Source organism: Tursiops truncatus, chromosome 10, assembly GCF_011762595.2.
Source record: "Tursiops truncatus isolate mTurTru1 chromosome 10, mTurTru1.mat.Y, whole genome shotgun sequence".
In the NCBI taxonomy this organism is placed as follows: domain Eukaryota; kingdom Metazoa; phylum Chordata; class Mammalia; order Artiodactyla; family Delphinidae; genus Tursiops; species Tursiops truncatus.
Window position 1 is genome coordinate 65,559,427 of NC_047043.1, and position 25,923 is coordinate 65,585,349.

The 25,923-nt window shown below is 37.5% G+C and overlaps 1 protein-coding gene across 2 annotated transcripts in view; it reads left to right on the forward strand.

Annotated features, from left to right (window-relative positions):
* DOCK3 (dedicator of cytokinesis 3) overlaps nucleotides 1–25,923 on the forward strand; it is a 405,892-nt gene that overhangs the window by 108,375 nt on the left and 271,594 nt on the right. For both annotated transcript variants that reach the window (XM_073811161.1, XM_033865050.2), the window contains exon 5: nucleotides 18,475–18,571. In XM_073811161.1, coding sequence (XP_073667262.1) covers nucleotides 18,475–18,571 — 97 coding nt within the window. The remainder of the gene's footprint in view (nucleotides 1–18,474; nucleotides 18,572–25,923) is intronic.

Consider the following 25,923-nt stretch of genomic DNA (forward strand, 5'->3'; position numbering starts at 1 on the left):
ATTGAGAGCAGTTTCATTAAGTATGTAAAACAGATAGGCTCTAAATGAAAAGCTAAGGTACTAGTTTTCAGAAAGGATAGCAGCTAGAGTAGCTCTGTGAATCTGGATAGCAAGACTTAGAGGACAGTCTCTTCAGGATGCTACTCCTGAAGTTTTACACTGTTTTCCATGTTTATGTTGCTCCTCTTGAGATTCACATTATCAGGAGAGTGGCAGAATGTCAGAGGCTGTGTTGTGTGCACCCAGGAGATTTAGTACATTAAATAAATATAATAGATGCAAAAAAACCCCCCATTTAATTAAATCAGCACTCATTTAAAATATGTATTTTTAGCCATAAGGCTATCAGCGGTTTCACAGCAGAAGCCAGGAGAGAAGGGGTTCTATATTCATAGTGCTGAAGGAAAAAATACCAGGAATACTTTACCTGGCAAAGTTGTCTTTCAGATGTGAGGGAGAGATAAAGACTTTCCTAGAAAAACAAAAGTTGTGGGGGTTCATAATCATTAGATCTACTAGATCGGCCTTACAGACAATGCTAAAGGGTGTTCTTCAAGCTGAAATCAAAGGATGCTAGTTAATAACATGAAACCATATGAAAGTATAAAACACTGGTAAAGGTAGGTATATAGTCAAATTCAGAATACTCTGATACTGTAATGGGTATGAAACACTTAACTCTAGTATAAATGTGAAACGACAGAGGTATTCAAAATAATGATAGCTACAATAATTTGTAATGGATGCACAGTATAAAATGTAAATTGTGATGTCAAAAACATAAAATGTAGTGGGGGGAGTGAAAGTGTAGAGTTTTTATATGCAATTGATGTTAAGTAGTTATCAGCCTAAAATAGACTGTTATAACTTTAAGGTGTTTCATGTAAGCCTCATTGTAACCACAAAGCAAACACCTATAGTAGAAACACAGGAGATAAAGAGAAAAGAATCAAAGCATACCACCAGAGAAATCCATCAAATCACAAAGGAAGTCAACAAGAGAGGAAGAAAGTAACAAAGGAACAACAGAAGAGCCAGAAGAAGATTAGTAAGATGGCTTTAGTAAGTCATTACCTGTCAATAATTACTTTAAATGTATATGGAATAAATTATCCATTCAAATGACATAGGGTGGCTGGTGGATAAAAAACAAGACCCCCTATATGCTGCCTATAAGGGACTCACTACACCTTTAAGGGTAAACATAGGCTCAAAGCGGAGGAATAGAAAAAGATATTCCATGCAAATGGAAGCCAAAAGATGTCAATGGCAGCTTTTCTTATATCAGACAAAATAGATTTTAAGTCCAAAACTATAAGGACAAACAAAGAAGGTGAATATGTAGTGATAAAGGGGTCAATTCATCAAGAGCAAAAAACAGTTGTAAATATATGTCACCCAACATCAGAGCACCTAAAGATAGCAAGTATTAACAGAACTGAAGGGAGAAATATACAGCAATTCAATAATATTGGATGTCTTCAGTACTCCACTTTCAACATCAAATTTTATTGTATTGCTGTCCGTTTGACATTTAAAGAAATAATACCAGTCCTTCTCAAACTCTTCCAAAAAGTTGAAGAGGAGGGAACACTCCCAGACTCATTTTATAAGGCCAGTATTACCCTGATATCAAAGCTAAACAAGAATACTACATGAAAAGAATTATAGGCCATTATCTCTGATGAACAAAGATGCAGAGTCCTCAACAAAATCCTGGCAAACCAAATTCAACAGCACATTAAAATCATTCACCATGATCAAGTGGGATCTATCCCTGGGATGCAAGGATGGTTTAACATATGCAAATCAATAAGTGTGATGTATCATAACAGAATGAATGATAGAATCCAATAACTCTCTCAATAGATGCAGAAAAGGCATTTGCAAAATACAACATGCCTTCATATTTAAAACTCTTAACAAATTAGGTATAAAAAGACTATGCTTCACCATAATAAAGGCCATATATAACAAGCCCATAGCTAACCCTCATACTCAATGGTTAGGAATAAGACAAGGGGATGCCACTCTCTCTAGTTCTATTTGACACAGTACTGGAATTCCTAGCTAGCGCCGTTGAGAAAGAAAAAATAAAAGACATCCAAATAGGAAAGGAAGAAGTAAAATAGTTTCTCTTTGCATATGGCATGATCTTATATATTGGAAACCTTAAAAACATCAGTTCTCTTATATTTTCCAGGAAATTTTTACATCCCCATTTTCATATTCATATATATATTTATAAATTCATTTATTTTTGGCTGCATTGGGTCTTTGTTGCTGCATGTGGGTATTCTCTAGTTGCAACGAGCAGGGGCTACTCTTCGTTGCAGTACGTGGGCTTCTCATTGTGGTGGCTTCTCTTATTGTGGAGCATGGGCTCTAGGCACATGGGCTTCAGTAGTTGTGGCATGCGGGCTCAGTAGTTGTGGCTTGCAGGCTCTAGAGCATAGGCTCAGTAGTTGTGGCACATGGGCTTAGTTGCTCCATGGCATGTGGGATCTTCCCGGACCAGGGCTCTAACCCATGTCCCCTGCATTGGCAGGCGGATTCTTAACTGCTGCACCACCAGGGAAGTCCCTCCATTTTCATATTTTTTGTCATAAAGTTTTTTTATTGTATTTCTTAGTATACTTTAAAATCTTGACTGCATTTATGGTTATGTCCCTCCTTTTATACTGATATTGTTTTTGTGCTTTTTAAAATTCATTTTCACATCATCAGTCTTTCTGAAGTTTATCTGTTATGATTTTGCAAAGAACCAGCCTTTTCACATGCTGATCCGGACTCTTGTCTCTCATTGTTTTCTGTTTTGTTAATGTATTTATCAATTTTCATAAATAACATTTTCTATTTTTTGTTGTTGATCTCTAGGTTTTTAAATTTTTTAAAAATTTAAAATTTTTGTCAGTTTTTAGGTTGGGCACTTAGTGAATTTATTTTTAGTCTTTTCTAATACAAGAATTGGAGATTATAGAATTGCGTCCATATAATGCTTTAGCTATATTACACAAGGTTTTATCCTTAGTATGTCTTTCCAGATTGATGATATCTAGAATATTTTCCCTTCTAGAGAAATGGAGAATAGTTTCATAATGTTTCTCTTTTGCTCTTCTATAATATGTGGATTGTAGTGTAAATGAAACCTCATCATTATACCCTTTAAAAGTAGGTGGTGATGCACATATGGTCACCTTATTTTTGATAAAGGAGGCAAGAATATACAATGGAGAAAAGACAGTGTCTTCAGTAAGTGGTGCTGGGAAAAGTGGACAGCTACATGTAAAAGAATGAAACTAGAGCACTCCCTAACACCATGCACAAAAATAAACTCAAAATGGATTAAAGACCTAAATGTGAGGCCAGACGCTATCAAACTCTTAGAGGAAAACATAGGCAGAACACTCTGACATAAATCACAGCAAGATCCTTTTTGACCCACCTCCTAGAGAAATGGAAATAAAAACAAAAGTAAACAGATGGGACGTGATGAAACTTGAAAGCTTCTGCACAGCGAAGGAAACCATAAACAAGACGAAAAGACAACCCTCAGAATTGGAGAAAATATTTGCAAATGAAGCAACTCACAAAGGATTAATCTCCAAAATTTACAAGCAGCTCATGCAGCTCAATATCAAAAAAACAAATAACCCAATCCAAAAATGGGCAGAAGACCTAAATAGACATTTCTCCAAAGAAGATATACAGATTGCCAACAAACACATGAAAGAATGCTCAACATCATTAATCATTAGAGAAATGCAAATCAAAACTACAATGAGATATCATCTCATACTGGTCAGAATGGCCATCATCAAAAAATCTACAAACAATAAATGCTGGAGAGGGTGTGGAGAAAAGGGAACACTCTTGCATTGTTGGTGGGAATGTAAATTGATACAGCCACTACGGAGAACAGTATGGAGTTTCCTTAAAAAAGTGAAAATAGAACTACCATACGACCCAGCAATCTCACTACTGGGCATATACCCTGAGAAAACCATAATTCAAAAAGAGTCATGTACCACAATGTTCATTGCAGCTCTTTTTACAATAGCCAGGACATGGAAGCAACCTAAGTGTTCATCAACAGATGAATGAATAAAGAAGATTTGGCACATATATACAATGGAATATTACTCAGCCATAAAAAGAAATGAAATTGAGTTATTTGTAGTGAGGTGGACAGACCTGGAGTCTATCATACAGAGTGAAGTAAGTCAGAAAGGGGAAAACAAATACTGTATGCTAACACATATATATGGATTCTAAAAAAAAAAAAATGGTTCTGAAGAACCTAGGGGCAGGACAGGAATAAAGACGCAGATGTAGAGAATGGACTTGAGGGCACAGGGAAGGGTAAGGGTAAGCTGGGACGAAGTGAGAGAGTGACATGGACATATATACACTACCAAATGTAAAATAGATAGCTAGTGGGAAGCAGCCACATAGCACAGGGAGATCAGCTCGGTGCTTTGTGACCACCTAGAGAGGAGGGATAGGGAGGGTGGGAGGGAGATGCAAGAGGGAGGAGATATGGGGATATATGTATAGCTGATACACTTTGTTATAAAGCAGAAAGTAACACACCATTGTAAAGCAATTATACTCCAATAAAGATGTTAAAAAAAAGTAAGTGGGCAAAGGAGGAGGGAAGACATCAATGAAGTAAAATTTATAAGTATATATGATACAGCATGGAGTAATATATAGTAGATGTTATAGACATGTTTCTCTACTTGGTTGCAGGTTGCATCAATAACTTCCCATCTTTGCTACCCATTTCATGATCTCTTCTTTTTAGGTAGTACCTCAGCTAATGGTATTTGAGCCCTTGGTAGTTCTGTATGTTTCAGGATGCTATAGTCTTCCATTAACTTTTAGCACAGAGCATGGCAGTATTAGGATGTTCCTTGAGGATCCCTTTGGTTGCATCTATACTTTTCCCCACTTCTTTTGTATAGCAGCAAGCCTGTTTCTTCTTGAGGACTAGTACAAATTAATCATGCCAGCCAATACCAAAAGTGCCTTTTTTTTTGTTTGCCCAGTGGCAGGAAGAACCTAAACATGAAATGGCTTCATGGTAATCTCAGATTCATTGTAATTGAATAATGTTCTCATCTGGTATATTCATGCTTCATAATAATTCTGTATTAGCAGAGTCTGAGTCCTCAGAGATGGGAAGTTAAAATTTTACAAGTGAGTCATTATGTTTGAGAGTGAGAAGTGCCCCTTCCATCTCTATCTCTTCTTTTTCGAACCATGTATTCTGCCTGTGGGAGAAACATAACTCTATATTGGTTGCTGGTTCAGAGCAGTTATCACAATATGTGGATAGTACCTTTAAAAAGGTGGCATAACAAAGTCTCTTATAGTTCTCTCTGTTGCTTTATACAGTCCAGTGCTCTGGGTGATGAAGTAATTAGTAATATCAGTAAATCCTGTGAGTATCAATTCCTTATTCTACTTCTTTTACTTTAAAGTGAGTTCCTACCTCATATTGTAGTTTTAAACATATTAATGTGATGGCAAATCAGGTATTCAGTAGTCTATGGAAGGTCCATTGCCAGAAATAAAGCAGGCCTAGAAAGAAAATTCAAATCCCATCCCTTTCATGATCAGTGGAGTCCACTGTAATGAACTTGCCTATCGGTGTTGGCTAATTAATCCACTTGGTGTATGGTACCATATCAGAGACTCAATGCTACTCAGTTCTTTTTTTTAAAGTTTTATTTATTTATTTAGGCTGTGCTGGATCTTTTAATTGCAGCATGCAGGATCGTTAGTTGCAGCATGCAGAATCTTTAGTTGCACCATGCGAACTCTTAGTTGCAGCATGCTTGTGGGATCTAGTTCCCTGACCAGGGATTGAACCTAGGCCCCCTGCATTGGGAGCATGAAGTCTTATCCACTGGACCCCCAGGGAAGTCCCTACTGGCCAGTTCTGATTCAACAGTTATGGTACTGTTACTGAACCAAACTTTGGTCTCCTTGCCCACATGCAGTTAAGCCAGTCTGCTAACTCTGGGTTGTGATGAAGGAAAGTGCACCATTTATTGCAGGGCGCCAAGCAAGAAGTCCAGGTAGCAAGTGCTTAAAAGTCCTGAACTCCCTGAAGGCTTTCAGGGAAAGGTGTTTTTTTTTTTTTTTTTTTTTTTTTTTTTTTTTTTTGCAGTACGCGGGCCTCTGACTGTTGTGGCCTCTCCCGTTGCGGAGCACAGGCTCTGGACGCGCAGGCTCAGCAGCCATGGCTCATGGGCCCAGCTGCTCTGCGGCATGTGGGATCTTCCTGGACCGGGGCACAAACCCATGTCCCCTGCATCGGCAGGCGGACTCTCAACCACTGCACCACCAGGGAAGCCCAATAACTTCTATCTTTTACACCACATTCATCTTGGGATGGCTAGGAAAGGAAACATTGATTTCATGGAACACTGGGGTTAGTTGGTATAGGGCATAACGAAAACTGGCTTGCTCTGCAAGACAGCTCATTTGGGTGAGCCAATCTAAAAGTCTTCAAGCAAGGCAAGAACACCGTCATCACAGTAGAGGAGGGTCTTTTTCTGCTGCAAAGGGAGGTTTAGTAGCAGCAAAACTTAGGGTCTTCTGTGTTATCCAGTGTCTCTATCTCTACCATTTTTTCCAAGTCAGTAGCCTGATTTTTATCTTAAAATATATAAAAGGCCATAAATTCAACTGACCTTGTAATTCAGCAATGATCAGGATCAAAAACTAGAGTATGGGTTTTGGCTATTTGAACACTAAAGATGAAAGAGAAGATTGCTCTGAACTCTTACACAGAGCATCAGTAAAGTGAGCATTCAGCTTTTTGCAGCCCTGGTTTCTTGACTAGAGATTATCCTTCCAATTAGATATTACAGAGTATCAAATTGTCTCATCTATCCATTCTATGTCTGCTAGATTTATTTAACTGTTAGTTTAGAATACAGGTAAAGGGAGAAACAGTAGCTCAGCAGTACCCAGAAGGTCTCTTGCTTTTTGATCATGTAGGCCAAGTTATCCTTTTATACTTGTCTTTTTTAAAAAAAATTGCCTTTGACATCATTGTTGGTCTGTTTTTCAAACTTCCCTTAAACTTAGCCTCAGACTTTCCCGCCAGGATGGAGCTGAGAAGATAGTGTTAGACTCTGCTTATAATTTTATGGATTTCTGTTGCATGTGTTCTGGGAACCTTGTTGTTACCTTTACAACATATGGTTGGGGATCTGTGGCCTTAAAGTGGATAGATGAGAGAGGGAATAAGAAGGGAATCTATAATGGCATCCACTAAAGAAATATTGGGAGAGTTATTGAGAGTCTGCTGTCAAAGAACAGTGCAAAGGACGTGATCATCTCAAGGACTATGGGATAGTCCTGTACAGATAGCTTTGTACAGTATTAGACAACTTAGAGAAAGACAAGCTTATGTCCTAAATTGTCACAGCTTGACATGGAATGAAAAGCAGGAACTTTCTATGATTACGCTTTCCTACCTGTGTTACTGCAATGCCTTCTAACTGCTCTCCCCACTTCTATCCATGCCCACCTACAGTTTATTCTCAGTATAGCTGCCAGAGTGGTTTTTTAAAAATACAAGATAGATCATGTTACATCTGTGCTTAAGACCTTCCAGTGGTTCGCATGTCACTCAGAGCAAAAACCTAAGCTCTTACAAAGGCTTACAAGGTTTTATGATGTGGCTTCTTGTCACCCCGGTGACCTCTTCTGCTGTCCCTTTTTCTTTGTCATCTTCAGTTACACTGGCTTCCTTGCTTTTATTCAAACATATCAGGTACGTTCCTGCCTTAAGGTTTTTGCTCAGGATGTTTCCTGTGCTTGAATACTGTGCCTGGTTAACTTTGTTACTTTCTTTAGGTCTTTTCTTAAATCTTCTCAGTGAGATACACCCTGACTTCTGTATTTAATTCTGCCTCTTCCCCTCCCCTCACCAACTCAAAACTGGATGCTCCCATAGGACATCTGCCTCTGGAAACTGAATGTACCTGCCAAGACATTGGTTTCTTTGTAATCTTTGCTGCTTTGGATAATTGGGTTTTTTTTTCTTTTTTGCTGCTTTGGGTCTTTGTTGCTCCACCCAGGCTTTCTCTAGTTGTGTCAAGCAGGGGCTACTCTTCATTGCAGTGTGCGGGCTTCTCATTGCGGTGGCTTCTCTTGTTGTGGAGCACAGGCTCTAGGCGCGTGGGTTTCAGTAGTTATGGCGTGCGGGCTTCAGTAGTTGTGGCTTGCAGGCTCTGGAGCGCAGGCTCAGTAGTTGTGGCATATGGGCTTAGTTGCTCTGTGGCATGTGAGATCTTCCCAGACCAGGGATTGAACCTGTGTCCCCTGCATTGGCAGGCAGATTCTTAACCACTGTACCACCAGGGAAGTCCCTGGTTTTCTTTTCTAAGTCTGGGGTGAATGGACCCCAGGTCATGAGCCTGTACTGTAGTCATAAGGAGGCTGAGAAGTCAAGTATCCATCATTTTCCACTTGTATAGTGGAAGGCAGCTCTGTCTCAATGTTAGGGTTTTTCTCAAACATAGAAGGGGAGCTACAATGCAGGACAGCTAAGGAAAAGAAAATCACAATTTTCTCTAACACTGCCGTTCTCTTCTTCTGGGATTTCTGTTAGGATTAGGTTGGAGTTCTTCCACCTCATCCCCATATCTCTTAAGTACTCTTTTATACATCTTGCTAGATTTTCTTTTGAGTTCTGTCTGGCCTGTGTCCTTTGTGTTGAGGTTTTTTTCCCCACTGCTAGTATTTTTTGTCATTTAAATGAGTAACATAAAATTTAGCATTTTAAACATTTTTAAGTGTACAGCTCAGTGGCATTAAGTACATTCACAGTGTTGTGCAACCTTCATCAATATTCAACTCCAGAACTTTTTCCTCGTCCCAAACAGAAACTCTGTACACCTTAAGCAGTAACTCTTCATTCCCCCTTTCTCCCAGTCCCTGGTAACCTCTGTTCTACTGTCTGTCTGTATATAAGTAGAATCATTCAATATTTGTCCTTTTGTGTCTATCTTATTTCACTTAGCATAGTGTTTTCAAAGCTCATTCATGTTGTAAAATGTATCGAATTTTCATTCATTTTAAAGATTGAATAATATTCCATTATATATTTTATATCTATCTATATATCACATTTCATTATTCCATTCAGCCATAGATGGACATTTTGACAATATTTTACATTTGCAAAATTCCTAGTTGGTTATTTTGCATATCCATTGGCTCTTGTTTTATTTATGTTTGCTTTTTTTAAAAATGGAAGTTACTCATTTCTCTAAGCATTGTAAATATTTTAAAATGTTTATCAGACTTATAAAATCCTGAGAAGCATTTTCATTTTATTTTTAAGACTTTGGACATCTTAGAATTTTGGTTTTCAGAAGTGGGAGATTTTGTTTTCCCCTTCCTTTTCTCCCCCTGAGCACATCTGTCTAGTACTTGTGTAGTTACCTCTACCTGCTTCCAAGGCCCCAGTGTAGAACCAAGTCCTACAATAGCATTTTAGATCTCCTTCCCCACAGTGACGTTGGACTTTTGGCAGATCCTGACCTTTGGCTGAGGGAAGGAGGGGACTGCTTCAGTCTCCAATCTATTTAGCCCTAGAGGTTTCTAAAAGCCGTGGTTTTAAGTGAGGTTCAGTAGCAGTTTTTGCTGTGCTTCATGTTGGTCTTCTTTCAGGGAGCTTCAAGTAGTGAATCAGGCCTTCATCCTCTTCTCACTTGGAGCACTTTTCATCCCTGTTCTCCCTCTACATCACTAGTAGCTTTTGACTCCAGAGCCTAGAAGTGCTATGATTTCACCCTAGTTCACTGCTCTGTTTTTTTCTGTTCTGTTGCTGCTCTATTGAGGTGTTAATTTTATTTTGGAGTTCAGAAATACATTTGGTTTTCTATTTCATATTTTCTCCGCTGGGTATTGGGAGGTTAGGAAATATGTCGAAGCATGAACTTATGGAGCTATTTGGACAAGAAGTCTTTGTGAAATATATTTTTAAAGTACAATATGAAACCTAACTCATTTTGACATTGTTTATTTTAGATATGCTTTGGCAATTTGTAAGTAATGAAAATTAAAAGATTAAGTAAGAGTGAACAATAGCTGCCATTTATTAAATATCCTGTATACTGGGCTTTGTAATTGACATTTTATACCCATTATATCACACTTGAGAATTCCAGATGAGAAAATGGGATTATTTGTTTACTTCACATGAGGTGGGCAAGGATTTGAGAGTTAAATACCTTTGCCAACACATGGCAAGGAAGTAGGGAAAGTAGGAATTGAGGCCAAGTTATCCTACCCTAATGATCATGCTCTCAGCTACATTTCTGTGCAATATACATTGAATTAAAGGATCGTCTCTTTTCACTACCAAATTTCATTTCTAACAAACTCTTGTTTTTTTTCACGGTAACAGTAGTGTTTTATTTTTTATAAATTGCATGCACATCCATAAACCTAATAAATAGGTTTTGTCTATTTTTTTTTATACAGTAGGTTCTTATAGTCATCAGTTTTATACACATCAGTGTATACATGTCAATCCCAATCACCCAATTCATCACACCACCCCCCCACCCACCTGTGGCTTTCCCCCCTTGGTGTACATACGTTTGTTCTCTACATCTGTGTCTCAACTTCTGCCCTGCAAACCGGTTCATCTGTACCATTTTTCTAGGTTCCACATATATGCGTTAATATACGATATTTGTTTTTCTCTTTCTGACTTACTTCACTCTGTATGACAGTCTCTGGGTCCATCCACGTCTCTACAAATGACCCAATTTCGTTCCTTTTTATGGCTGAGTAATATCCCATTGTATATATGTACCAATCTTCTTTATCCATTCGTCTGTCGATGGGCATTTAGGTTGCTTCCATGACCTGGCTATTGTAAATAGTGCTGCAATGAACATTGGGGTGCATGTGTCTTTTTGAATTGTGGTTTTCTCAGGGTATATGCCCAGTAGTGGGATTGCTGGATCATATGGTAATTCTATTGTTAGTTTTTTAAGGAACCTCCATACTGTTCTCCATAGTAGCTGTATCAGTTTACATTCCCACCAACAGTGGAAGAGAGTTCCCTTTTCTCCACACCCTCTCCAGCATTTGTTGTTTGTAGATTTTCTGATGAAGCCCATTCTAACTGGTGTGAGGTGATACCTCATTGTAGTTTTGGTTTGCATTTCTCTAATAATTAGTGATGTTGAGCAGCTTTTCATGTGCTTCTTGACCATCTGTATGTCTTCTTTGGAGAAATGTCTATTTAGGTCTTCTGCCCATTTTTGGATTGGGTTGTTTGTTTTTTTAATATTGAGCTGCATGAGCTGTTTATATATTTTGGAGATTAATCCTTTGTCCATTGATTTGTTGGCAAATATTTTCTGCCATTCTGAGGGTTGTCTTTTCGTCTTGTTTATGGTTTCCTTTGCTGTGCAAAAGCTTTTAAGTTTCATTAGGTCCCATTTGTTTATTTTTGTTTTTATTTCCATTACTCTAGGAGGTGGATCAAAAAAGATCTTGCTGTGATTTATGTCAAAGAGTGTTCTGCCTATGTTTTTCTCTAAGAGTTTTATAGTGTCTGGTCTTACAGTTAGGTCTCTAATCCATTTTGAGTTTATTTTTGTGTATGGTGTTAGGGAGTGTTCTAATTTCATTCTTTTACATTTAGCTGTCCAGTTTTCCCAGCACCACTTATTGAAAAGACTGTCTTTTCTCCATTGTATATCCTTGCCTCCTTTGTCATAGATTAGTTGACCATAGGTGCATGGGTTTACCTCTGGGCTTTCTGTCTTGTTCCATTGATCTCTGTTTCTGTTTTTGCACCAGTACCATCTTGTCTTGATTACTGTAGCTTTGTAGTATAGTCTGAAGTCAGGGAGTCTGATTCCTCTAGCTCTGTTTTTTTCCCTCAAGACTGCTTTGGCTATTTGGGGTCTTTTGTGTCTCCATACAAATTTTAAGATTTTTTGTTCTAGTTCCATAAAAAATGCCATTGGTAATTTGATAGGGATTGCATTGAATCTGTAGATTGCTTTGGGTAGTATAGTCGTTTTCACAATATTGATTCTTCCAATCCAAGAACATGGTGTATCTCTCCATCTGTTGGTATCACCTTTAATTTCTTTCATCAGTGTCTTATAGTTTTCTGCATACAGGTCTTTTGTCTCCCTAGGTAGGTTTATTCCTAAGTATTTTATTCTTTTTGTTGCAGTGGTAAATGGGAGTGTTTCCTTAATTTCTCTTTCAGATTTTTCATCATTAGTGTATAGGAATGCAAGAGATTTCTGTGCATTAATTTTGTATCCTGCAATTTTACCAGATTCATTGATTAGCTCTAGTAGTTTTCTGGTTGCATCTTTAGGATTCTCTATGTATAGTATCATGTCATCTGCAAACAGTGGCAGTTTTACTTCTTCTTTTCCAATTTGTATTCCTTTTATTTCTTTTTCTTTTCTGATTGCCGAGGCTAGGACTTCCAAAACTATGTTGAATAATAGCGGTGAGAGTGGACATCCTTGTCTTGTTCCTGATCTTTGAGGAAATGCTTTCAGTTTTTCACCATTAAGAATGATGTTTGCTGTGGGTTTGTCGTATATGGCCTTTATTATGTTGAGGTTGTTTCCCTCTATGCCCACTTTCTGGAGAGTTTTTATCATAACTGGGTGTTGAATTTTGTCAAAAGCTTTTTCCGCATCTATTGAGATGCTCATATGGTTTTCATTCTTCAATTTGTTAATATGGTGTATCACATCGATTGATTTGCATATATTGAAGAATCCTTGCATCCCTGGGATAAATCCCACTTGATCATGGTGTATGATCCTTTTAATGTGTTGTTGGATTCTGTTTGCTAGTATTTTGTTGAGGAGTTTTGCATCTATATTCATCAGTGATATTGGTCTGTTATTTTCTTTCTTTGCAGTATCTGTGTCTGGTTTTGGTATCAGGGTGATGGTGGCCTCATAGAATGAGTTTGGGAGTGTTCCTTCTTCTGCAGTTTTTGGAAGAGTTTGAGAAGGATGGGTGTTAGCTCTTCTCTAAATGTCTGATAGAATTCACCTGTGAAGCCATCTGGTCCTGGACTTTTGTTTGTTGGAAGATTTTTAATCACAGTTTCAATTTCATTACTTGTGATTGGCCTGTTCATATTTTCTATTTCTTCCTGGTTCAGTCTTGGAAGGTTATACTATACCTTTCTAAGAATTTGTCCATTTCTTCCAGGTTGTCCATTTTATTGGCATAGAGTTGCTTGTAGTAGTCTCTTAGGATGCTTTGTATTTCTGCGGTGTCTGTTGTAACTTCTCCTTTTTCATTTCTAATTTTATTGATTTGAGACCTCTCCCTCTTTTTCTTGATGAGTCTGCCTAACGGTTTATCAATGTTGTTTATCTTCTCAAAGAACCAGCTTTTAGTTTTATTGATATTTGCTATTGTTTTCTTTGTTGCTATTTCATTTATTTCTGCTCTGATCTTTATGATTTCTTTCCTTCTGCTAAGTTTGGGTTTTGTTTGTTCTTCTTTCTCTAGTTCCTTTAGGTGTAAGGTTATATTATTTATTTGAGATTTTTCTTGTTCTTTTTTTAAAATTTATTAATTAATTTATTTTTATATTTGGCTGTGTTGGGTCTTCGTTTCTTTGCGAGGGCTTTCTCTAGTTGCGGCAAGTGGGGGCCACTCTTCATCGCGGTGCACGGGCCTCTCACTATCGCGGCCTCTTTTGTTGCAGAGCACAGGCTTCAGACGCGCAGGCTCAGTCGTTGTGGCTCACGGGCCTAGTTGCTCTGCGGCATGTGGGATCTTCCCAGACCAGGGCTCGAACTCGTGTCCCCTGCATTGGCAGGCAGATTCTCAACCACTGCGCCACCCGGGAAGCCCTTTTCTTGTTTCTTGAGGTAGGCTTGTATAGCTATAAACTTCCCTCTTAGAACTGCTTTTGCTGCACCCATAGGTTTTGGATTGTCGTGTTTTCATTGTCATCTGTCTCTAGGTATTTTTTGATTTCCTTTTTGATTTCTTCAGTGATCTCTTGGTTATTTAGTAACATAGTGTTTAGCCTCCATGTGTTTGTGTTTTTTACGTTTTTTCCCCTATAGTTCATTTCTAATCTCATAACGTTGTGGTCAGAAAAGATGCTTGATATGATATCAGTTTTGTTAAATTTACTGAGGCTTGATTTGTGACCCAAGATGTGATCTATCCTGGAGAATGTTCCGTGCGCACTTGAGAAGAAAGTGTAATGTGCTGTTTTTGGATGGAATGTCCTATAAATATCAATTAAATCTGTCTGATCTATTGTGTCATTTAAAGCTTCTGTTTCCTTATTTATTTTCATTTTGGATGATCTGTCCATTGGTGTAAGTGAGGTGTTAAAGTCCCCCACTATTATTGTGTTACTGTCCATTTCCTCTTTTACAGCTGTTAACAGTTGCCTTATGTATTGAGGTGCTCCTATGTTGGGTGCATATATATTTATAATTGTTATATCTTCTTCTTGGATTGATCCGTTGATCATCATGTAGTGTCCTTCCTTGTCTCTTGCAACATTCTTTATTTTAAAGTCTATTTTATCTGTTATGAGTATTGCTACTCCAGCTTTCTTTTGATTTCCATTTGCATGGAATATCTTTTTCCATCCCCTCACTTTCAGTCTGTATGTGTCCCTAGGTCTTAAATGGGTCTCCGGTAGACAGCATTTATATAGGTCTTGTTTTTGTATCCATTCAGCCAACCCGTGTCTTTTGGTTGGAGCATTTAATCCATTCACGTTTAAGGTAATTATTGATATGTATGTTCCTATTACCATTTTCTTAATTGTTTTGGGTTTGTTTTTGTAGGTCCTTTTCTTCTCTTGTGTTTCCCACTTAGAGAAGTTCCTTTAGCATTTGTTGTAGAGCTGGTTTGGTGGTGCTGAATTCTCTTAGCTTTTGCTCTTCTATAAAGCTTTTGATTTCTGCATCGAATCTGAGTGAGATCCTTTCCAGGTTGCGTAATCTTGGTTGTAGGTTCTTCCCTTTCATCACTCTAAGTATATCATGTCACTTCCTTCTGACTTATAGAGTTTCTGCTGAGAAATCAGCTGTTAACCTTATGGGAGTTCCCTTGTATGTTATTTGTCATTTTTCCCTTATTGCTTTTAATAATTTTTCTTTGTCTTTAATATTTGCCAATTTGATTAGTATGTGTCTTGGCGTGTTTCTCCTTGGGTTTATCCTGTATGGGACTCACTGCGCTTCCTGGACTTGGGTATATGTATATATTTTATATATATATATATTTTCGACTATAATCTTTTCAAATATTTTCTCGGGTCTTTCTCTCTCTCTTCCGCTTCTGGGACCTCTATAATGCGAATGTTGTTGTGATTAATGTTGTCCCAGAGGTCTCTTAGGCTGTCTTCATTTCCTTTCATTCTGTTTTCTTTATTCTGTTCTGCAGCAGTGAATTCCACCATTCTGTCTTCCAGGTCACTTATCTGTTCCTCTCCCTCAGTTATTCTGCTACTGATTCCTTCTAGTGTAGTTTTCATTTCAGTTATTGTATTGTTCATCTCTGTTTGTTTGTTCTTTAATTCTTCTAGGTCTTTGTTAAACATTTCTTGCATCTTCTCGATCTTTGCCTCCATCGTTTTTCCGAGGTCCTGGATCATCTTCACTATCATTATTCTGAATTCTTTTTCTGGAAGGTTGCCTATCTCCACTTCATTTTGTTGTGTTCTGGGGTTTTATCTTGTTCCTTCATCTGGTACATAGCCCTCTGCCTTTTCATGTTGTCTATGTTTCTGTTTATGTGGTTTTCGTTCCACAGGCTGCCGGATTGTAATTCTTCTTGCTTATGCTGTCTGCCCTCTGGTGGATGAGGCTATCTAAGAGGCTTGTGCAGGTTTCCTGATGGGAGGGACTGGTGGTGGGTAGAGCTGGGTGTTGCTCTGGTGGGCAGAGCCCAGTAAAACTTTAATCCTCTTGACTGCTGATGGGTAGGGCTGGGTTCCTTCCCTGTTGGTTGTTTGGCCTGAGACAACCCAGCACTGGAGTGTACCTGGGCTCTTTGGTGGGGCTAATGGCAGACTCTGGGAGGGCTCACACCAAGGAGTACTTCCCAGAACTTCTGCTGCCAGTTATCTTGTCCCCACGGTGAGCCACAGACACCCCCCACCTCTGCAGGAGACCCTCCAACACTAGCAGGTAGGTGTGGTTCAGTCTCCCTGGATTCAGTGCTCCTTCCCCTGGGTCTCGATGCGCACACTACTTTGTGTGTGCCCTCCAAGAGTGGAGTCTCTGTTTCCCCCAGTCCTGTCGAAGTCCTGCAATCAAATCCCACTAGCCTTCAAAGTCTGATTCTCTAGGAATTCCTCCTCCCGTTGCTGGATCCCCAGGTTGGGAAGCCTGACGTGGGGCTCAGAACCTTCACTCCAGTGGGTGGACTTCTGTGGTATAAGTGTTCTCCAGTCTGTGAGTCACCCACCCAGCAGTTATGGGATTTGATTTTGCTGTGATTGCGCTCCTCCTACCATCTCACTGTGTCTTCTCCTTTGTCTTTGGATGTGGGGTATCTTTTTTGTTGAGTTCCAGTGTCTTCCTGTTGATGATTGTCCAGCAGCTAATTGTGTTTCTGGTGTTCTCACAAGAGGGAGTGAGAGCACATCCTTCTACTCTGCCATCTTGGTTCAGGCCTCTAACAAACTCTTTACTCTGCATGAATCCAGAATTTCTTTGGAAATTTGCTTATTAATTCACTTTATTTGGTTATTTTTCTTAGTGTTCTGACTACATTCTACTTGGTCTGTGGAACTGTGTATTTATAAATAACACTGTATCTGAATTTTAAGAATTTTCAGGATACTGATTATATATTATAGACTAAGAAAAATACGTCAGTATTAGTATATACTTGGGTTAGTATAAATTGAGGTAAGTCCAAAGTTTTAGAACTTTAAAGTAGGAACAATGTAATTTTTCCATAGATCTCAGTGATTAAAGTAGCTGGAGACCCAGTAGGTGAAACTTTCAAGAAATTTTATTCCAGTTTATCCTATACAGCATTTCTGCTTTAATGTTACTAAAACACAACACTCTTACAGCATCTCCCATGTCTCTCTATTTCCATAGTGTCAAGTTTAAATCTCAGCCTTGCACTGAAAATTCACCTTATAAATTTGATGAATATGGATAGTGCTCTGGCATCATTCCAAGATGATTTTTTTTATCTGCTGTAATAAATCACAGAAAATAAAAAAGAAAGCCGTATAGCATAATCAAGTAACATATATTCATTGATGCTCCATATTAATACACGGTCACCTTTGAACACAGTGGTGGTTTGTCAGCTGTGTAGAGAAATGATACTTAATGCTAATTTGTGAAATGAATTTTCCTTTGTTGCTTGCAAGTGGATGATGTTCTCTTTGGCTAACAAATTGGAGTATAGGTTCCATCCACCTCAGCATATCAGTATATAAAATCTTTGGTCCCAGAAAATATTTCATTAACTCTCAAAAGTGGCATAGACATTATAAAAATATTATCAAGTCATGCCCTTACTTTGAACAACCTTTCAGTATCGTCTCATTCATTCTCAATGCCCTGTGGTGACCTAAATGGGAAGGAAACCCAAAAAAGAGGGGATATATGTATATGTGTAGGTGATTCACTTTGCTGTACAGTGGAAACTAACACGACTTTGTAAAGCAACTATGCTCCAATAAAAATTAATTAAAAAAAAGGTCTGGTATCTTTAGTATCATTTGGAAAGGCCCTGTGAGAGCTGGCCTCAGTCATACCAGTCTTCTTTAAGTTCTTAGATATGTGAAATTCTTTACCATCTCAGTGACTTCTTGTATATTGTTTCCTCTGCAGGTGACACCACACCTGTCCCTCCCAACAAACTTTTCTGTCGTGACCTTTTTGCATCTTTTGGGCATTGCCATTTCTTCAGAGAAGACTTCACTTATCTTCTCTTCTTTAATTGTGTCCCCCAGCTAAAATCTCTGTTAGTACAATTTGGTTTCTTTCTTAGATTCATTGCTATCCATATCTGTTGTGATTATTTGTCTAATTCCCTATCCACAATAAGAGCTCTATGAAGATAGGGACCCTGTCCATTTTTGTTCACTGATAAATCCTTGGCAATTAGCACAGGGACTGGCACCATAATGGATGTTGCTTACAAGGTAGTTGGAGAGAAACCTAGTACCTTTCTGTTTCCAGGATCACAGTTCCTCTACCAGACCCAGAACTCCTCAATGGACAAGTTGAGGAAACTTGTTTACATTAATTCAGTTCACTTATATTATTGCAGTATATTACTGCTAAACAATATGTATTCAATTAGATATACCTCTCTTTATATTTGCATGAATTTAAATTTGATTTACATGTGTTGAAAAGGTCAGTAGACAGTATTCTGGTATTTTATCAGAGATAATGGGACTGTTTGTTGTGGCTCTGGTTCTAGGCAGTATGAAACTGTGGTTCCACTTGAAGATTCTATTGTGACTGAAGTTACAGCAACTCTGCAAGAATGGGCCAGTCTGTGGAAACAACTCTATGTGGTAAGTAGTTTATAACTAGTTTACTAGATCATTAAAGTTAATTGTACCAAGTGAAAACATTATTGTACTTGTGCCAATTGCAAATTTATAGATTTCTGAATATTGAGTTTTTCAAATGTATGTTCCTAATATTAACTGAAACACAGTAGACTTGAGTTTTGTCCAGCCTGAAGAGAACACATTACTCATATACCTGCAGTTCTCTCCATCCTATTCCAGTCAATAGAATGTAAGTTCCATAACACCAAGGATTTTAGCTGTCTTACTCGTTGCTGTATCCCCAGAAGCTTTCACAAAACAGGTCTTTATTAAATGAATGAACAAACTTCAGAGTTACATTGTGAACCTAATGGTGGGTAAAGGCCAAGAAGCTGTATCAACACTTTCTTACAGCTAATAAGCTTAAAGGATATGTCATATATGATACTTTTTGCCAAGCCAACAATTACTAGGTTAATAAAACCTCAGTTCATATCCTCTGGAAACTTAGAGAGTAGAGGGTGATAGGACACAAAAAATATAGACTGAAAATAAGTGGCAGGGTTTGGGTTCTGAACAAGATGGAGTAAACACATTCTGTTTTTCTCCTACTAATCACAAAAATCCTGGACAAAACTCATGAAATACCCTACCAGAAAACTCTGAAAGTTAGGGAAAAGAAGGTGGACTATCTAAGGACCTTGAGACTCAAGGATTGAGTGAGTTCCCTGATTGTCTATTTTTCTTGCCTCCCATATATCTTGGCCTGGGTTGTAGAGAAGTCTACAACCTGGAAATGCTAATGAGTGCAGACAAAAAAATAGTGCCAAGGAAAGCCTGTTCTCTCTAGCCAAAGGATGGCCCAGCAAGATAGAAACATCCTAACCTATCCCATCCGTTCTCTAGGAGAACATCACAATAAAATCTATACCCCCTCACACTCAAACAGGCATTACAGCAGCAGTATCCATGACCAGAGCTTTGTCTCACACACACCCTTCCCCCACCTGCAGTAACAAGGAGATGTCCCCCTCCAGTGGAGCCTGTGGGTCAAACTTTGACTTCTCCTCTTCCCTGCTAAGTAATGAGGCAGTCCCCTTCCTCAGCAGAGCCTGTAGGGAGGACTGTCTTCCACCCCACCAGAATTTACAAGGTGGCAACTCTCTTCAGCAGAGCCTGTGGGTGAGACCCTGGCTTTCACAACTACACAGCATTAACAAGATGGTGCCCTTACCCTGCAGAGTTTTGAGGCAGAACTCGACTTTCTTCCATGCTCTGAAGTAAGGAAGAAGCATTCCTCCACAGAGGAGCCTGTGGTTGGAGCTTTTGATTTCCACTCCCCTTGCAGTAATAAGGTGGTACCCTCCCCAGCTGAGCCTGTGGGTTCATTGACTTTCACAAATCCCCACTCCCCTGCATATTACCCTATTTTCTATGCCTGCTCTGCTGAAATGAGGCAGTGCTTCTCCCCACTCAAGCCCATGCTGAGGATAATGGGGAGTGGAGTTCTGTCGTATAGGTAACATGTAAATAGAGAAAACCGAGGAGTACTGGAGAGACTTTATAAACTAAATTGGCATTTGAAACACAGTCCACAAAAGTGAGCCTGCGATCACATTCAGAATCTAAACAGGTTGACCATTCACTAAAATAAAAGATTTAAGTAGGAATTAGAGTATGATAGTATAGTACTTAAAATGTCCAGCCTACAACCCCAAATTACTCGTCATATGAAAAAATCAGGAAAAACTCAACTCTAACAAGAAAAGGCAATCAACAGAGGCTAACTTTGAAATGACACAAATGTTGGAATCATCAATAAGGATTTTAAAGCAGCTTTTGTAAAACTGCTCCAGTGAGCAATTATGAATTCTCTTGAAACAAATGAAAACATAAGAAACTGCAGCAAATAAGTAGAAAATATAAAGAATCAAATGAAAATCTTAGAACTGAAAAATACAATAACCAAAGTTTAAAAATTACTGGTTAGACTAAATAGCAGAATGGAAAGGACAGAGGAAAGAGTTAGTGAACTTCAGGATGGATCAGTAGAAATTATGTAGTCTGAATAATGGAGAGAAATTGAAAAAGTGAACTTAGACTCAGAGACCTGTGGGACAATAACAAAAGGTATAACATTTGAGGCATCAGAGTACTAGACAGAGAGGACAGGATGTGGAATTTAAAAAATATTTGAAGAAATATTGGCTTAAATCTTATCAAATTTGCAAAAGACATAATTCTACAGATTCAAGAAGCTGAGTGAACTCCCAGCACAATAAACCTAAAGATATCCATACCCGGACCCATTATAGTTAAACTTTTGAAAATTAAAGCCAAAGAAAAAATCTTGAAAGGGAAACCAAACATTGCTATTAGGGAAAGGGCAATTTGAAACAACAACAGATTTCTTATCAGAAATTGTGGAAAACAGAGGAAGTGCTAAAAAAAAAAAAAAAAACAACCTGATGTCACCCCAGAATTGTGTATCCAGGAAAAATATACTTAAGGAATGAAAGAGAAATCAACACATTGTCAGATGAAAGAAAGCTAGCAAAATTTGTTGCCAGCAAATTGGTTGTAAAATAATGACTATGAAGGAAGTTCTTCAGACACAAAGGAAGAGATAATGGAAGGACAGTTGGGATATTAGAAATGGAGAAAGCAGTGGAACGGATAAATAAATCCTCTTCAGTTTAAAAAATTGTCTGATGATACAAAGCAAAAATTACTACATTTACATGGTTCTCAATGTATATAGAGGTTATATTTAAGAAAACTGTATCGAAAGTGGGAAAGGAAAGGGACATAAAGTGTGGCAAGGTATTTGTGTTCCACTCAGGGTAGTAAAATGTTGATACTAGCAGGCTATAGTAAGTTACACACACACACACACACACACACACACACACTGTAATCTCTAGAGCAGTCATTAAAAATATTATATGGTAATTCAAAAAGAGTCATGTACCACAGTGTTCATTGCAGCACTATTTATAATAGCCAGGACATAGAAGCAACCTATGTGTCCATCGACAGATGAATGGATAAAGAAGTTGTGGCACATATATACAGTGGAATATTACTCAGCCATAAAAAGAAATGAAATTGAGTTATTTGTAGTGAGGTAGATGGACCTAGAGTCTGTCATACAGAGTGAAGTAAGTCAGAAAGAGAAGAACAAATATCGTATGCTAGCACATATATATGGAATCAAAAAAACATGGTTCTGAAGAGCCTAGGGGCAGGACAGGAATAAGGACACAGACATAGAGAATGGACTGGAGGACACAGGGAGAGGGAAGGGTAAGCTGGGACGAAGTGAGAGAGTGACATTGACATATATACACTACCAAATGTAAAATAGATAGCTAGTGGGAAGCAGCCGCATAACACAGGGAGATCAGCTCGGTGCTTTGCAACCACATAGAGGGGTGGGATAAGGAGGGTGGGAGGGAGATGCAAGAGGGACGGGATATGGGGATATATGTATACATATAGCTGACTCACTTTGTTATACAGCAGAAAATAACACAACATTGTAAAGCAATTATACTCCAATAAAGATGTTAAAGAAAGTATTATATGGGGATATAATAAAACTATTGTAAATAAATGAAAATGGAATACTAAAAATGTTCAAGTAACCTATAGGAACATAAGAAAGGGGAAACAGAGGAAGGTAAAATGGAGGGAACAAACAGAAGTACTAAAATGGCAGACTTAAGTCCTAACATATGAATAATTAAGAGGTAGGAAATGGTAGAATTGATCAAAAAAGACTGAACTGTGTTTTGTCTATAAGAAACTCACTTCATATGCAATGACACAGGGAGGTTAGGAGATAGAAAAATACATACCGTGCAAACACTAATCAGAAGAAAATTGGAATGGCTGTACTGAAAAGAGATAGTAATATTAAGTATGAATTATCTCTTCCTTAAATAAATGTAAATAAAAAAACTTACTTTAGTGGAAAAAATTGATGTCAGAATAAAGAAAACTACTAGGAAGAAAGGGACATTTCAAAATGATAAAAAGATCAAAAAGATCAAGTCTTAAGTATGCATGCACCAAAAAACAGAGTTGGGAAATAAATGAAGTAAAACCTTAAAGGACTGAGTGGAGAAAATAGTTGAAACTAGAGAAATCAGATATTATACTTGGGGATTTATAACCCCTCCACTTACTAAAGGATATAACTACTAAAAATTATCAAGGATAGGGAAGAACTGAACAGTGCCGTCAACCATCAGGATCGAATGGAAATTTTTAGAACATTCCACCCAGTGAAATCAGAATAAAGATTGTTTTCAAGCATACATGGGACATTCACCAAGAGTGACAATACCTTAGGTCATAGAACAGCTGTTAACAAATTTGTAATAATTAATGTCATACAAAGGGTATTCTGACCATAATGGAGACAGCCTAGAAATCGATAACAGAAAGATTACAGAAAAATATCGAAGCACTTAGAAATTAAAGAAGCCACTCCTAAATAATCCATGTATCAAAGAGAAAGTCTCAAGAGAAATAAAAAAGTATATTAAAACTGAATGTAAATGAAAATATAACGTATTAAAATCTGTGGGATGCAGCTAAAGCAGTGCCGAGAGAGACGTTTATAGCATTAAGTGCATATAACAGAAAAACGTGTCAAATGCAGCTCCTACTTCACGAATTTAAGTTAGGCGGAGAAAGACAAAGATAAATATCATATGAATATGATCTCTCTTATATGTGAAACCTTAAAAAAAGAAAAAAAAAAGGAAGCGCATAGGTATAGATAATAGAGACAGGTTGGTGGTTGCCAGAAGTGGGGAGTCAGAGAAATGGATGAAGGGGGTCAAAAGGTAACAACATAAAAAGAATCTAAATTTAAGCAAGCAGAATGAAGGAAAAAAATAACAGAAATTAATGAAATTAAAAATAGAAAAACAGTAGAGGAAAAACCAATCACACCAAAAGCCAGTTCTTGAAAATATCAATAAAATTGATAAATATTTAGCAAAATGAGAGAAAATAGTAATTATCAATACATTAGGAGTAAAGAAAAAGATATCACTATAGATACCACAGATATTAAATGGGTAATAAGAGAATACTATAAACAACTTTGTACACGTAAATGACAGTTTAGAGGAATAGAACAAATCCTTGAAAACCACATATTACCAAAACTCACCCAAGACAAAATAGATAATCTGAATATCTGACAGCTATTAAAGTAATTGAATTTATAATGAAAATCCTTCTAAAAAAAGAAATGTCCAGGCACAGATGGTTCTAGTGGTGAATTCTACCAACGATCTAAAGAAGAAAAACCACCATATCGTATCAATTGATTCAGAAAAAGTATTTGAGAAAATTCAACTTTCATGATAAAAACTCTTAGCAAACTAGGAATATAAGGGGACTTTCTCACCCTGATAAAGGGCATTTATTAAAATGTACAGCAAACATCATACTTAATGATAAAAGTCTTCTTTGGGGAATAAGGTAAGGATGTCTGCTCTCAACAAGCCAATTCAACTTAGTAGTAGAATACTTAACCAATGCAGTAAGGCAAGTAAAGGAAGGAAGACACATGCGGATTAGAATGAAAACATAAAGGTGTTCGTATTCGCAGACGATATGATTGGCTACCTCGCAAATCCCAAGGAATCCACAAACACTAGAGTTTACAAAAGATAGTTCTGAAAATAAGTAAGTTTTCAGTTGCAGGATATCAGGTCAAAATACACGCACAAACTCTCTCTCTCTCCCCCTCTCAATCATATTGCCACATATTGGCGGTGAACAATTGGAAACCAAATTTTAAAACATACATCGTTTACAGTTGCTCAAAAATGAAACATTTAGGTATAAATCCAACAAAACATACAATTTCTATATGCTGAAAACCACAAAAATGCTAATGAACAAAAGCAAAGATGACAATAAATAAAGGGACAGACATGACATGTTCATGGGTTGGAAGACTCAGATATTAAAAATGTCTGTTCTACCCAGATTGATCTGTATATTTAATTCTTGAAATAGTCCTAGCAGGATATTTCGTAAATATAGAGAAGGTGATTCTAAAATTTATAAGGGAGTACAAAAGAAGAATAAAGTTAGAGGAATCATGTTACCTAATTTTAAAGCTTACTATAGCTACAGTAATCAAGATGGAGTGGTATTGGCAGAGAGATAGACACAGATTATAGATTAAGGGAACAGGATAGAGAGTTCAGACGTAGATTCAGTCAAGTAAGGGCAACTGATTTGTGGCAAAGGTGCAAAAGGAATTAAACAGAGGAAACATGCTTCTGTCAACAAATGGTTAGGTGGAGTAGTTGGACATTCAGAGGCAAAAACAAAAAACTTGACTTAAACCTCATTTCTTATACATCATAGACCTAAATGTTAAACATAAAACTATAAAAATTTTAGGAGAACATATAGGAGAAAATCTTCATGACCTGCAATTAGGTGAAGAGTTCTTAAGCATGACACTAAAGGAACAGTCCATAAAAGTAAAGGTTGATAAATTTGACTTCATCAAAATGAAAAATTTTGCTCTTGAATGACCCTGTTAAAGGATGAAAAGATAAGTCATAGACTGGAAGAAAATATTTTCAAATCACATATCTGTCAAAAAACTTGTATGTAGAATATATAAAGAACTTTCTAAACTGAACAGTAATTCTAGCAGTAATTTCTAACCAGTTAGAAAATGGGCAGATGACTTGAATAGACACTTCATCAAGGAGGATATATGGAGAGTCAATAAGAACATGAAAAGATTTTCCATATAATTAGCCATTAGGGTAATTGAAATTAATGCATCTTTTCTCCCATTCTGAGGGCTGTCTTTTTGTTTTGTTCATGGTTTCCCTTGCTGTGTAAAAACTTTTAAGTTTAATTAGATTCCATTTGTTTATTTTTGTTTTTATTTTCATTAATGTAGGAGGTGGATCAAAAAAGATCTTGCTGTGGGTTATGTCCAAGAGTGTTCTGCCTATATTTTCCTCTAAGAGTTTTATAGTGTCCAGCCTTACATTTAGGTCTTTAATCCATTTTGAGTTTATTTTTGTGTACAATGTTAGGGAGTGTTCTAGTTTCATTCTTTCACATATAGCTGTCCAGTTTTCCCAGCACCACTTATTTTGAGTGCTTACCTTGTGCCTGTGCTTCACTTTTTACATACATTACCTCATTTTAATTATCACTACAATTACAATTATTCTCATCATATTACTGATTAGAAACTGATCCTTAGAGAGGATAAGGAATGTGCCCAAAGTCATATAAATAGTAAATGTTCAGCCAGACCCCAAATCTAAGTTCATTAGACTCCAGGGCTCTTAATAACTCATTATTTATCT